A 16,579-nucleotide genomic window follows, 5' to 3' on the forward strand; every position below is an offset into this window, starting at 1 on the left:
TTTTTCCAAAGAAATATTATTTTAAATGCATTATTAATCCAAAATTTTGGCTCTCCTCTCAATTTTCAAGCTTTTTTAAAAAGTCAAAGCCAGTGAGAAAAAGTTGAGATTCCATGTATAAAGCTATCCTGTGACCCTGTGACTCTGGGCAGAAAAGGATATCCTTTCATCTAGATAAGAAAATAGATTAAACATTTAAATTTTCCCAGAACACTGCCTGTTACTGCTTTCTATCACAATTTCATTTATTTTAGTTTTTCCAATCTCGCCAGTAAAAACATGGACCCATTGATTAAATCTGATGCTCTTCATGTCCTTCGACACTAAATAAGTATTGGTTGACTGAAAATAACTGACTGAATGGTAGCTCAAGGATATGGAGAGATTTTAAATTATTTGATACACTTTCACAAAGGGTAAGATTTTTAAAAGTCAAGTTAAGTTGAAAAAAAAAAAAGATGACATTTTTATATTAAAATAGGGATGGGTAATTATTAGTTTTCTCTTTATAATTTTTTGAATTGTACTTTTAATACTTAAGCATTAAATCCTAAATAAAAATTTAAATGCAATTGTCCAAATGCACATATGATATTTGTTTTTTACTAGATATACAGGGTATAACTTTTAATAAATCAATGATAATTATTATGATAGCTCACAAATCTAGTTTTCATATAGTCCCTCCCATTTTTTTACATTTCTAAAACCTACTTAGTGGATTTAATCAAAAATATGGTAGAGGAGGACCCGTAAATGTGCAAGTGCCAAATTTTAACTGAAGTACTTATAGAAGTTTTGATATCTGTATGTAAACATTTAACTTGAACATTCTCAATCAACAGCTCTCAGTTTATAAATAGCTGTAAAAAAGAATTAATGAAATAGAATATCAAGTGCTTTGACAATAGGTTGATGTCTAAATAGTCTGTTAACAAAAAAGCCAGTAGTCAAAGCAATTGCATAGAGAAGATAGAGGAATAGCCATGTTTGTGTATCAGAAAGAATAACAATTTCAATAAAAATTTAAGTGATCAGTCTCAAAGTACATTTCTTAATTATCACCAGGCCAAGCTAATCTGAATCAGCAGATCACATGGCCTGCCTCACAACTTTCCATGAAGTTTTCAAAAACTCTCAAGATACATAGGCAGCTTACAACATCTAATTTGAGGGCTGCATGAAGAATTATTTTAAGTCCTTAGACTGGTGCTTTCCAAAATGCAAGCCACTAGACAGCGTGGCTATTGAGCTCTTGAAATGAGGCTTGAATAACTGAGAAGCTGAAGTTTAAATTTTATTTAATTTTAATTATTTTATTTAAATTTTAAAACTATTACTCAATTCAGTTAGTAGAACTTTTAAGTATACTTGGAGAAACTTAGGTTCTGAAGTTTTAAGCTGAAACTTTTATTAAGTTTAAATATAGATCAAGTATTTCAAATGAAAAAATAATGGATTTTAAAAAGTACTAAAGAATGAACATATCTCATTAACAAATTTTATACTGATTATATTTTAAAATAGTATTTTGAAATACTGGGTTAAATAAAATTTATCATTACTAAAATTCATTCAACTCTTCTTTTTTTCTTTTTTAAAATACCTACTAAAAATTTTGAATTACCTAAGTGGAATGCATAATATTTCTATTGGACAGTATTGCCTTAGATAATACATATAAAATAAAGACTTTTAAAAATCAGGTTCCTTAAGGTGTAATTTACATGCAGTAAAACTCACTCTTTAATGTATACAGTTTACAAATTTTAAAAAATGTATGCAGCCATATAACTGTCATCATAATGAGGACATAAAGTATTTTCATCACCCAAAATAGTTCCCTCCTCTATAATAAATTCATACCTCGTACCCCAAACCCTGCCAACTGTTTTCTGTCAGTTTTGCTATTTCTAGAATGTCATATAAGTGGAGTAGTATAGCATGTAGATTTTTGAGCCAAATAACATCACGACTCTATAGTAACTGAAGGATTATTATCATTCTGATATTTCCTTTCCCTGTATTACAAACATTTTGCCAAAGCCTATTTTTCCAGTTAGTCTACTTTCAAAACTGAGCTTTTGTCCTTGCCACTATTACAGTAATTTATTTATACTTCTAGAATAAAACTGAGCAGACTGAATTATAATTAATTACATGCAAGTCTATACTCCCACTAGTCTATAAGCTAGAAGTCTGAATTCTAGACTAACCATGGTTCCATAAAGTTAACTGTCTAGTAAAATTAACAGTATAGACAACAAGGCTAAGACACTTCCCACTGTATTATAAAAAAGAAAAAAAAGAATTGAGTAATGAAGAAGTTTACCCTCTAAGTTACTCTACATGTCTACTTTAATTAAAGTCTCAAAAAAAGATTATTAGGCTATAGAGGATCCAAGAACCATGATGTTAACTAACCACGGGCAAGTACTAATGGAGATTTAGCCCACACCAATATTTTTTACCCAGATTGGTGTTGGTTTTGTCAGAGCTTGCTAACAAAGTTTAATAAATTTGGAGTAGTACAGTATTTTTCTCATGACCTCTGTTATTCCTGGTACATTATTTTACAGAACATAGTCCGTTGGGAACACATATATCACATTATAGCAGAAACATCCACACCACATGAAGTTAAAGACTTTAATTCTATGACTCTATCTACAAACTCAGATATTTGTAATCACTGATCTTCATATAGGTAAATACATGAAACATGACAAGTCCATGCTTAAAGTAAATAAAGAAAATATTACAACTGATTTTACGTCTTTCAAAATACTTACTGAAGTCTCCAGTAAGAAAAACTCCTTCTGCCCCCGGGGCCCATTCTTTGCAGTATAAACCACCATCCATACATCCGTGGACACCGAATGATTCATAACCTCTGGAAAACTTATCAATGCCACCTTCCTTTTCTCCAATGTTGTTCAAAGTCTCGTTAAACCGCTTATACCTTTGGAAAAGTAGAGAAGAAGGAAATTAGAAAATTAAATCATCTTCCAGAAAAGCTACTGTTATCACATAGCTGCCTTATTTTTATTCAAAAAAAAAGAAAGAAGAAAATATTAAAAAGGAATAATGTGAATACTTGCATTTATTGGTACAGAATACCTTGAAGGATAAAATCATTCTTATCTCAAATAAACTGAACTAATCCAACTAACACTGTTTTATAATTTCAACCATTTCCATATGAGAAGAAATATGATGGTTTCATTATCTCATAAGACTTTTTAAATCAGCATTGGAGCAACTTCAATATCAAGAACTATATTGAAGGAGTATCCCTATATCTCTCTCCTCTAACCCCTAAGAAAATGAAAGAAAAATAGTCAAAAAAACAGCAAGAAAAATAAAATTATCCTACAGTAAAGTTTGGCATACTTTTCCTGTAGGGTTAGACAGTAACTATTCTAGGCTTTGCTAGGCATATGGTCTCTGTCACAACTATTCCACTGAGTCTTTGAAAGATGAAAGTGGCCACAAATAATATACAAATGAATGGGTGTGTCTATGTCCCAACAGACAAAAAGGCTGTGGGCCAACTTTGGCTTGCCGGCTGCAGTTTACCTAACCTTTCCCTGTGGCAACTAAGCATAGAAAGAACATACCAGGAGTTCCCTGCTGTCAGTCAGGGATATGTGTCAAGACACCCAGTGGATGCCTGAAACCATGGAGAGTATTGAACCCTAAAAATACTATTTTATATATATATATATATATATATATATATATATATATATATATATATATATATACACATGTTATAAAGGTTAATTTATAAATTAGGCACAAAACAAGAGATTAACAACAAAAATTAAGAGTAAAATAGAATAATTGTAACAACTACTATAAGTTATGTGAATGTGGACTCTCTCAAAATCTCTTAATGTACCATACTCACCCTTCTTCTAGTGATGATGTGAGATGATAACATGCTCATGTGATGGTATGAAGTAGGGTGAATGACATAGGCACAGGACCTAGTGTTAGACTACCACCAGCTTTCTGACTCTGTGTCAGGAGGAGGATCATCTACTTCCAAACTACAATTGACCAAGAGTAACTGGAACCATGGAAAGCAAGACAGCGAACAGGACAGGACTATGGTACATTATGTCTCACTACAAAAGCTAGCAGCCATGAGGAGAAACCAAAGGTATCTGTCCAAGCAGGATCAAGAATACTACATTGCTGCTCCTGACCCTCACCCAGATCCCCAGAGCTACAATAAAAACATGCTACTATTTTTACTAATACTCCCAAATCTGGGGAGAAGCAAACTAGGATAAAACTGGTAAAACTGGAGAAGTAAAGCATTTGGCACATGCTTTCTGTCAGAAGTGAATACTCCAGAACTATATAACAAAATGAGCAAGGCCAGGTAGATATTGAATATAATAAAGAGAAGCTAAGAGACATATAAAACTGAAAAAAAAAAAAAAAGATCCAAATAAGGATAGCTGGTGATTCTGAAGAACAAAAATAAATAAAATGGTGTAAAAGATATAAAACTGGAATTTTTTTCTTAAAAATTAAATCAGCATATTAAAAAGAGCACACCATGTTCCAAAAAATAATTTGGAAAACAAATGCACAAACATACACACACAACATTTCCCAGTTTAAGCTACAGAAATTGCAAGAATACAATAAAGGCAGAGAGGTACAAAAAAGCAAGGGGAGGGAACTTTTTTTTCCAAAGGAACATTAAAACAAAGACCAAAAATAACAAATTGAAACACACAATTTTGAGAAGGAAAAGTAGTAATCTAAGGATATTATACGAGACAAGTTTCTGCTCAAACCTAAGGCATTCATTAAATGCTGTCAAATTAAATAATTTTAAGTCTCTGACACTAATGAACCTCATTGAATAAAAAAAAACTACTTTCCATTAAAAAAATAGGCAATTAAAAGATACAAAACACACACAAAGAGTAATGGTCAGTCACAGCAGCAGTGTGGCTAAACCCTGAATCTTTAAATAGAGAACCATGGCTAAACAATAATGAACTGTGTGAATGTGATAAGAAAACAAGAATCTCAATGGCAAAGTGAAAATTGTATTATTAAAAATATAATAATAACCAAGAGATCAGTTAAAAGAAGATGGAATAAAATACCAAAGTGTTCAGGCCTCTATTTTATAACACAGTCATTGATCACTGACTGAAATTTAAGGTTGCCATCATTATATTTTTAATTATCTTTATTAATCTTAGATGGTACTTTAGGAAATAACATTTCTGAGTGTAAAAAATGTTGTATATGGATTTCAGCAGTTTCATTTCATTTCAGTTTCTTTGCTTAAAATAAATTTAATGAAAGTTAAATCAAATACACATTCAGTTTTCTCATGATACATCTTCTATCAAGTTATTCTCTAATCTTCTACTTATATAAGCATATAAAATATCAAGAATGATGTTCCCCAAATATCAGTGATTCTTTTTTCAGTGGGATTTGTTTATACTTTCTCCTTTGCATTGTTCTAGTTATTTATAACAAATAAGTACCAAATAAACAAAACTGTTTTCTGAAAATGTTTATTTTTTACATCATTAAAACATGTCCAGGGGGACGGAGCCAAGATGGGGGCGTGAGTAGAGCAGCGGAAATCTCCGAAAACCACATATGTTTTTGAAAATACAAAAAAGAAAACTCTTCCTAAAAGAGAGACCAGAAGACACAGGACAACAGCCAGACCACATCCACACCTGCGAGAACCCAGCACCTCGCGAAAGGGGTAAGAAACAAACCCTGGCCCGGCGGGACCCGAGAGCCCCACACCCCAGTTCCCGGTGGGAGGAGAGGAGGCGGAGCGGGGAGGGAGAGGGAGCCCAGGACTGCTAAATACACAGCCCCAGACATCTGCACCAGAGCGCAGACACAGTGCATGTGTGAGGTGCTGGAAACTAGGGAAACAGGATAGTAAGACCTGTGAGCAGGTCCCTGCAGATGTTGCACCCGGGACAAATAAAAGCGAGTGCTTTTTGGATGTCTTAAAGGGACAGGGACCTCACGGCCCGAAGGAAGCGTCCTGGGACACTTAGTCCAGAAACAGGAAATCTGGGGATCTCTGGGAACTCTAACACCCTGGGCAGCAGGGAGCACGGTGGCCCCACATGGAGATAAAAAGCCTCCCAGCAATTCCCCTTCCAACATGGCTCCACCATATCGGAGCTGCAGCCCGAGGCAGGCCACGCCCACAGCAACAGCAGAGATAAACTCCATAGGAGCCCTCCCTGCGCGCAGCTGCCCAGCACAAGCCACTAGAGGTCGCTGTTCTCCCAGGAGAGGAGGGCCACAAACCAACAAGAAGGGAAGTTCTTCCAGCCAACATGCGTCCCAGCTCTGCAAACTATCTCTAACACCATGAAGAGGCAAAATTACAGGAAAACCAAGATTACAGAGACAACACCAGAGAAGGAGACAGACCTAACCAGTCTTCCTGAAAAAGAATTCAAAATAAAAATCATAAACATGCTGACGGAGATGCAGACAAATATGCAAGAGCTAAGGGATGAAGTCCGGAGGGAGATTACAGATGCCAGGAAGGAGATTATAGAAGTGAAACAAACTCTGGAAGGATTTATAAGTAGAATGGATAAGATGCAAGAGGCCATTGATGGAACTGAAACCAGAGAACAGGAACGCATAGAAGCTGACGCAGAGAGAGATAAAAGGATCTCCAGGAATGAAAAAATATTAAGAGAACTGTGTGACCAATCCAAAAGGAACAATATCCGTATTATTGGGGTACCAGAAGAAGAAGACAGAGACAAAGGGATAGAAGTAACTTTGAAGAAATAATTGCTGAAAACTTCCCCAAACTGGGGGAGGAAATAATCGAACAGACCACGGAAATACACAGAACTCCCAAAAGAAAGGACCCAAGGAAGACAATACCAAGAGACATAATAATTAAAATGGCAAAGATAAAGGACAAGGAAACAGTTTTAAGGCAGCTAGAGAGAAAAAGTTCACCTATAAAGGGAAACCCATCAGGCTATCATCAAACTTCACAACAGAAACCTTACAGGCCAGAAGAGAATGCCATGATATATTTAATGCAATGAAACAGAAGGGCCTTGAACCAAGGATACTGTATCCAACACGATTATCATTTAAATGAAGGAGGGAATAAACAATTCCCAGACAAGCAAAAGTTGAGGGAATTTGCTTCCTACAAACCACCTCTACAGGGTATTTTAGAGGGACTGTTCTAGACAGGAGCACTCCTAAGACTAAACAGATGTCACCAAAGAAAATAAAATCACAGCAAAGAAAGCAGACTTACCAAATACTAACTAAAGGCAAAAAATAAAATCAACAACCCACTAAAAGCAGTTAAAGGAAACATGAAAGAGCACAGAATAAAACAACCAACATATAAAGAATGGAGGAGGAGGAATAAGAAGGGAAAGAAGAAAAGAATCTCCAGACAGTGTATATAACAGCTCAAAAAGCAAGTTAGTTAGGCAGTAAGATACTAAAGAAGTTAACCTAGAACCTTTGGTAACCATGAACCTAAAGCCTGAAATGGCAATAAATACATATCTTTCAATAGTCACCCTAAATGTAAACGGACTGAATGCACCAATCAAAAGACACAGAGTAACAGAATGGATAAAAAAGCAAGACCCATCTGTATGCTGCTTACAAGAAACTCACCTCAAACCCAAAGACATGCACAGACTAAAACTCAAGGGATGGAAAAAAATATTTCAGGCAAACAACAGAGAGAAGAAAGCAAGGGTTGCAGTACTAGTATCAGACAAAATAGACTTCAAAATAAAGAAAGTAACAAGAGATAAAGAAGGACATTACATAATGATAAAGGGCTCAGTCCAACAAGAGGATATAACCATTCAAAATATTTATGCACCCAAAAGAGGAGCACCAGCATATGTGAAACAAATACTAACAGAACTAAAAGAGGAAATAGAATTCAATGCATTCATTTTAGGAGACTTCAACACACCACTCACCCCAAAGGATAGATCCACTGGGCAGAAAATAAGTATGGACACGGAGGCACTGAACAACACACTAGAACAGATGGACCTAATAGACATCTATAGAACTCTACATCCAAAAGCAACAGGATACACATTCTTCTCAAGTGCACATGGAACATTCTCCAGAATAGACCACATACTAGCACACAAAAAGAGCCTCAGTAAATTCCAAAGACTGAAATTCTACCAACCAACTTTTCAGACCACAAAGATATAAAACTAGAAATACATTCTACAAAGAAAACAAAAACGCTCACAAACACATGGAGGCTTAACAACATGTTCCTAAATAAACAATGGATCAACGAACAAATTAAAATAGAGATCAAGGAAAATATGGAAACAAATGACAACAACAACACAAAGCCGCAACTTCTGTGGGACGCAGCGAAAGCAGTTCTAAGAGGAAAGTATATAGTGATCCAAGCACACTTAAAGAAGGAAGAACAATTCCAAATGAATAGTCTAACATCACAATTATTCAAACTGGGAAAAGAAGTACAAATGAGGCCTAAAGTCAGCAGAAGGAGGGACATAATAAAGATTAGAGAAGAAATAAACAAAATTGAGAAGAATTAAACAATAGAAAAAAATCAATGAAACCAAGAGCTGGTTCTTTGAGAAAATAAACAAAATAGATACACCTCTAGCCAAACTTATTAAGAGAAAAAGAGAATCAACACACATCAACAGAATCAGAAATGAGAATGGAAAAATCATGAGAGACTCCACAGAAATACAAAGAATTATTAAAGACTACTATGAAAACCTATATGCTAACAAACTGGAAAACCTAGAAGAAATGGACAACTTCCTAGAAAAATACAACCTTCCAAGACTGACCAAGAAAGAAACATAAAAGTTAAACAAACCAATTACGAGCAAAGAAATTGAAACGGTAATCAAAAAACTAACCAGGAACAAAACCCCCAGGCCAGACAGATTTACCTCGGAATTTTATCAGACATACAGAGAAGACATAATACATACTCTCCTTAAAGTTTTCCAAAAAGTAGAAAAGGAGGGAAAACTCCCAAACTCATTCTATGAATCCAACATCACCCTAATACCAAAACCAGGCAAAGACCCCACGAAAAAAGAAAATTACAGATCAATATCCCTGATGACTGTAGATGCAAATATACTCAGTAAAATATTAGCAAATCGAATTCAAAAATACATCAAAAGGATCGTACACCATGACCAAGTGGGATACATCCCAGGGATGAAAGGACGGTACAACATTCGAAAATCCATCTGCATCATCCACCACATCAACAAAAAGAAGGACAAAAACCACATGATCATCTCCATAGATGCTAAAAAACCATTTGACAAAATTCAACATCCATTCATGATAAAAACTCTCAACAAAATGGGTATAGAGGGCAAGTACCTCAACATAATAAAGGCCATCTATGATAAACCCACAGCCAACATCATACTGAACGGCAAGAAGCAGAAAGCTTTTCCTCTGAGATCGGGAACAAGACAGGGATGCCCACTCTCCCCACTGTTATGTAACATAGTACTGGAGGTCCTAGCCACAGCAATTAGACAAAACAAAGAAATACAAGAAATCCACATTGATAAAGAAGAAGTTAAACTGTCACTATTTGCAGATGACATGATATTGTACATAAAAAACCCTAAAGACTCCAACCCAAAACTACTAGAACCGATATCGGAATACAGCAAACTTGCAGGACACAAAATTAACACACAGAAATCTGTGGCTTTCCTATACACTAGCAATGAACCAATAGAAAGAGAAATCAGGGAAACATTTCCATTCACAATTGCATCAGAAAGAATAAAATACCTAGGAATAAACCTAACCAAAGAAGTGAAAGACCTATACCCTGAAAACTACAAGACACTCTTAAAAGAAATTAAAGGGGACACTAACAAATGGAAACTCATCCCATGCTCTTGGCTAGGAAGAATTAATATCATCAAAATGGCCATCCTGCCCAAAGCAATATACAGATTTGATGCACTCCCTATCAAATTACCAGCAACATTCTTCAACGAACTGGAACAAATAATTCAAAAATTCATATGGAAACACCAAAGAACCCGAATAGCCAAAGCAATCGTGAGAAAGAAGAAATAAGTGGCAGGCATCTCACTCCCCAACTTGAAGCTCTACTACAAAGCCATAGTAATCAAGACAATTTGGTACTGGCACAAGAACAGAGCCACAGACCAGTGAAACAGATTGGAGACTCCAGACATTAACCCAAACATATATGGTCAATTAATATTTGATAAAGGAGCCATGGACATTCAATGGGGAAATGACAGTCTATTCAACAGATGGTGCTGGCAAAACTGGATAGCTACATGTAGGAGAATGAAACTGGACCACTGTCTAACCTCATACAGAAAAGTAAATTCGAAATGGATCAAAGACCTGAATGTAAGTCATGAAACCATAAAACGCTTAGAAAGAAACATAGGCAAAAATCTCTTAGACATAATCATGAGTGACCTCTTCTTGAATATATCTCCCTGGGCAAGGAAAACAATAGCAAAAATGAACAAGTGGTACTATATGAAGCTGAAAAGCTTCTGTACAGCAAAAGACACCATCAATAGAACAAAAAGGTACCCTACGGTATGGGAGAATATATTTGTAAATGACAGATCCGATAAAGGCTTGACATCCAAAATATATAAATAGCTCACCCACCTCAACAAACAAAAAACAAATAATCCAATTAAAAAATGGGCAGAGGAACTGAACAGACAGTTCTCCAAAAAACAAATTCAGATGGGCAATAGACACATGAAAAGATGCTCCACATCGCTAATTATCAGAGAAATGCAAATTAAAACCACAATGAGATATCACCTCACACCAGTAAGGATGGCTACCATCCAAAAGACAAACAACAACAAAAGTTGGCGAGATTGTGGAGAAAGGGGAACCCTCCTACACTGCTGGTGGGAACGTAAATTAGTTCAACCATTGTGGAAAGCAATATGGAGGTTCCACAAAATGCTCAAAATAGACTTACCATTTGACCCAGGAATTCCACTCCTAGGAATTTACCCTAAGGATGCAGCACTCCAGTTTGAAAAAGACAGATGCACCCCTATGCTTATCGCAGCACTATTTACAATAGCCAAGAACTGGAAGCAACCTAAGTGTCCATCAGTAGATGAATGGATAAAGAAGATGTGGTACATATACACAATGTAATATTATTCAGCCATAAGAAGAAAACAAATCCTACCATTTGCAACAACATGGGTGGAGCTAGAGGCTTTTATGCTCAGTGAAATAAGCCAAGCGGAGAAAGAGAAATACCAAATGATTTCACTCATCTGTGGAGTATAAGAACAAAGGAAAAACTGAAGGAACAAAACAGCAGCAGAATCACAGAACTCAAGAATGGACTAACAGGTACAAAAGGGAAAGGGAATGGGGAGGATGGGTGGGTAGGTAGGGATAAGGGGGGGTGGAAAAGAAAGGGGGTATTATGATTAGCATGCATAATGGGGGTGGGTGGGAGAAAGGGGAGGGCTGTACAACACAGAGAAGGCAAGTAGTGATTCTACAACATCTTGCTATGCTGATGGACAGTGACTGTAAAGGGGTTTGTGGGGGGGACCTGGTATAGGGGAGAAACTAGTAAACATAATATTTTTCATGTAATTGTAGATTAATGATAACAAAAAAATAAAGAAAGAAAAGGGGGATTACTCCCTGATAGGATAACACTAACTGCAAATCAACGATCAATGCATGCTTTACATATCCTTAATTTTGATCTTTTAAAGGGTGCCAGATGATCAGCTATGGAAGTACATTTTTCTGATAATATTCCTTTCTCTTAAAAAAAAAAAAAAAGCAGTTCCTGTGTGGTGATCTCCAATAGGTTCTTCACAATTGTATAAAGGTCATATCAAAGTGTGGGCAAAGGGTTTGTTTGTGTTTATACCGAGGATCAAAGCCTAATTTGGCTACACAGAAAACAAATTAAGATATGATATGAAGAAGAACTTCCAGCATCAACATCCTCTGGAAGAGTCATTCCAGAAGATAAACATCAAAAAACTTCAACAAAGATCCTGGCGCTGCTGCAGTTGTAGCTGCAGTCATCCCACCGGTTCTTGGACTTGCCATTGGAATGAAGAAGGAGATATCTAAGCTGGCCTGTGCATACAGTAAAACAACAAATTTGACTGGATCTATACTGTCGGAACTCAACCAAGAATTAGAAGTGCAAGTTGCAGTGCTCCAAAATCGTGCGACTATAGACTATCTACTGTTAAAAGAACACATGGGATGTGAACAGTTCCCAGGAATGTGTTATTTTAATTTGTCTGATTTTTCTCAAACTATTCAAATTCAGTTAGACAATATCCATCATATCATTGATAAGTTTTCACAAATGCCTAGGGTACCTAAATGATTTTCTTGGTTTCACTGGATATAGCTGGTTATTGTAGGTCTGCTTTTGTTATGTAGCTGTATTCCTATTATGTTAATGTATGTGTGCAATTTATTTAGTAGTTTAAAACCTATACATGCTTATGTTACTCTACAAGAAGATATGTCAAAGAAATAATCAATCTTCCCATGTTTTCTTCCGTCTGCTACTTCTATAGCTTTTCTTCTTCCTTCCTAATTACAACCCTTTAGTAGAATTAGTGCCTCATATTGAAAATTACCAAGTATCATAATTCTTCCAAGTGGTAAAGATACCTCAAGACAAATGCTGGGCATAGAAGCCACAGGGCATAAATTTGCAAAGAAGTAAAAAGCTAACCTTTTCAAAGAATATTGCTTCTCTCTCACTTACCAACTTTACATTTCCCTGTATGGCCCCGGAAGATGACTGGTTAGCCAGAGACGGGTAAGATTCCTCAAGAGAGGAACAACCTAAGACAGACACAGTCACAGGGGGGCCATCAGGAGAGAAATTGGGGACCAACAGAGGGGAGGCTTAGAACCTCACCCCCCCTGTTTTGAGAGAAATCTTCTGCATCCGTGGACGTTTTGTTGCCCTTGTCTAGCTTGGATTAATACTTAGTCTACAGGCACACACCTGATCATCTACATTTGCCCTCGTACAGCACTAAATTATGTTTTCTACCTTTATCTTGCATCTACCTACCACTTCAGCATTTTATTAAAAAAATAATAATAATAATAATAATAAGGGAGAAATATGGGACTCACATATAAATCAAGTATAAAAATCAAACAAATAATCATTACTGACTTGATTGTTCATAGTTCATGATGCGTGATCAAAACCGAAAGTTTCTGTGATATGACTGCCCTTGCACTGTTCACCATGTAAGAACTTATTCACTATGTAAGACCTTGTTCACCATGTAAGAACTTGTTATGCTTCAAAAGATTGGAGATTGTTGAGATATAGGCTTGGAGTTGATTAATGACTGTGCATTGAATCCCCTATACAGAATTTTATTGTTGTTAACAACCATTTGATCAATAAATATGAGAGATGCCCTCTCAAAAAAAAAAATGTACATATCCTACACAATATTCCATAGGAATTTTACTGTGTATGAAAAATTGTTTGTAAAATTTGTAGAATTGAAATCATTTGAAGTAGATCTATGGAACAAAACTGAGTTCCTGAAATAGTCTGGAACATATATATAAATTAAATACATTTATATGCATTGGAACTTACAAGGTAATTATAAAAAAATGGATCTCTAATATGAAAATAATTTGAGGACCAAAGTTATAAACATTAAAAACAAATAAATAGAACCAAAAGTTCACAGAAAAAACCCAAATGTCCAATAAACATATAAAAAGATGTTCAAATTCATACACAACTAAAGAAGTATAATTCTAAATTTTAGAACTACACTTTCCATCTAAAAGACTAGTAAATATATGATAGTTGATGTGAACAGGGTGCAGTGCAAATAAAAAGACATAATCAAATACTCTTTGGTGGAATATAGAGAACAATTTGGCATCAGCTATGCAAATTTCAAAATCACACTCTTCAACTAACTAACTCCATTTTTAGAAATTTTCCATTTGGATATATCAAACAAGGAAGCCAAGACATCTATGTGTACAATGATAATCATTATGGCATTATTTATAATACCAAACAATGGAAAACAATCTACCTGTTCAAGAGAGACTGACTGAATAAATTGTGGAATATCCAAACAATAAATTGCAGCAGAGCCATTAGAAGGAATGAGGTAGAGAGAAATGTGCTTATATGGAAGGATGCCCAAGACAACTTACTTAGGGAAAGAAGTTGCAGAGCAGTATTCCACAAAGCAGCTTTTGTATAAAGAAATATAGCAACCAATGGAATGTTGATAACAATTTCAAAAGGTCTCTTCCTCAGCAGTGGGAATTGGGTTCCAAAGGCCTGACTGGGACAGGAAGCTCAAGCCTGCCCAGCACCCTCCACATGTGCTTCAGTGACAGGGAGAGATATACCACAGAACCTGATCAGTGGAATGCAGAGACCTATGGGAATGGTACCTGTGGGTAGAGTATTTCATACATGACCCCCTTTTGTACTGTTTATATACTTAACACCACAAGTACACACACATACATGCACACACCCATCCATATTTTAATAAAAATGTAAATTATACTTAATCTATTCATTGAAACAGCTTTTAACAAAATGATGTAATCCCAGTCTCATTGACTGTCAATTCAGGAGACAAACTGAGCCACCCACATAGGTTATAAATATGAGAACTGGACCCACGTAAAAAACACAAAAGTGCAACTGGATGATAAAAGAATTGACCAATGAGCTTAGCCTTAGCGTGTGGAAAAGAAGGCAGGAAAGGAAGTCTGGTGAGAAAGTATAAACCCATCAAAAAGTATAGTCTCCACTTAATAGCTACAGCCAACTGTTACCAAGCATACTTTGCTAAATCAATAATTATTCAATAACCAAAAGAATTCCAGATTTTTCTCTGAAATCTCCCTTATTTAAACATTGGCAACTGTTTCAAAATACTTAAAATACTGATGTGGACAAAAAAAATTTTATCAACAGATTGAATGAGATTAGTATGTAAATTCTCAGACTCTCTTAAGTCCTATAAGAAAATTTTTTGTTTAGTCCTTATAGATAAATTCTTGTATATGAATATAGCCATAACTCTTATATATGGAAACTCTAATCCAAATTAAACAATATAAGTAATAATAATCAATAAAATGATCAAACAGTGAAGAACAATCAAAAATTAATCTGAACTTAGGATAAAAAAAAGCCATACACATATAAATACATATCATCATAATACAAGGAAAATTACTGATCAAAAAAATATAAAAACTTTGGGAGGTCAAATAAACACAATAATAATTTTATTGTCAATGTGAGTCTAATACCTTAGAGACACATTTTTAGATTTATTAAAGGTTTAATTTTAAAAAATAATCACTCTTAAAAAGTTTCATAAGATACATACAAATGCCCCATTTACTAAAAATTCAACAGAAACAGGATTATAGCATTATGTTACTTTAACTAAATATCTTGACTTCCCTCAAGGTCAGCCTGTAGGTTCTGACACAGAAATACACATTCTACTTTGAAATTGCTGTAGCTCAAAAAAGAAAATGCCTGAGGATACAGCAAGCTCATCATGCCTATGCCCTCTCCTAGTACAGTCGTCTCTCTTAATATTTTGCTATGAATTTATAGGATATTTAAAAACTAGGTCAAATTCCTGGTAACCAAGAACATAAAATGAAGTATAGCAACTAGCATTTGTGCAGATATAAAATGTTATAATGTTATCAGATTTGATCTCTACACTGATGTTTTTAATCCTCTTTTTACAAGGGAAGAGATAGAAACACAGGTAAAGTGTCCAAGGTCAAGAAGGTAATAAGCAATTGTGATGTAGCATCATTCATCACAAAACATACACTTTAAGTAAATTAAGAGATGACAAATCTCAAATTAAAAGTGACGTTTTCCTTTTAAAGAAAGCCCTTGAAGTTTTACTCATAAGACTATTAATCTTTTAATTAAGAGACTCAGTCTCTAGAAACTAACCGTGTAGGTTCAAACCCTAACTCTGTTACCTACGAGATATGACCTTGAACAAGTCACCTAATATCCCTTTTCCTTAATTTTTTCCCCTGTTAAGTGGGGAGCCTCAAAGGTTATAAGGAATCAGTGAAATGACACTGGGAGCCAGACCCACAGTGGCCAGCAAGTACTCAGTAACTGTCCACTGCAACTTTTCTCCACCTCAGTAAAGGGCAATGCTGCAGTATATTTTTTAATTTACCTTTTACTTAACTTATAATACCTGTTTAGATTATAACATACACACTAATTATTAGCAAACATCTGGGATTTTTTCCCCTGAAATTCCAAAAGTGTTTGAGAATCCTTAAAATTTTTTCCCTTCTATGAAAAATTATAAATATAGGCATGCTAACATATAAAAATTACAAGGTACTACATTATTGACTTGAATGTATGGAATATGGAAAGTTTGGAAGAAAAGTAAATTAGATTGACCAGAAAAAACAAAAACTA

General features: G+C 35.2%; 1 protein-coding gene across 2 annotated transcripts in view; it reads right to left on the reverse strand.

Annotated features, from left to right (window-relative positions):
• GBE1 (1,4-alpha-glucan branching enzyme 1) overlaps positions 1-16,579 on the reverse strand; it is a 288,275-nt gene that overhangs the window by 230,074 nt on the left and 41,622 nt on the right. For both annotated transcript variants that reach the window (XM_057501844.1, XM_057501847.1), the window contains exon 2: positions 2,793-2,962. In XM_057501844.1, coding sequence (XP_057357827.1) covers positions 2,793-2,962 — 170 coding nt within the window. The remainder of the gene's footprint in view (positions 1-2,792; positions 2,963-16,579) is intronic.

Source organism: Manis pentadactyla, chromosome 1 (assembly GCF_030020395.1).
Source record: "Manis pentadactyla isolate mManPen7 chromosome 1, mManPen7.hap1, whole genome shotgun sequence".
NCBI lineage: Eukaryota > Metazoa > Chordata > Mammalia > Pholidota > Manidae > Manis > Manis pentadactyla.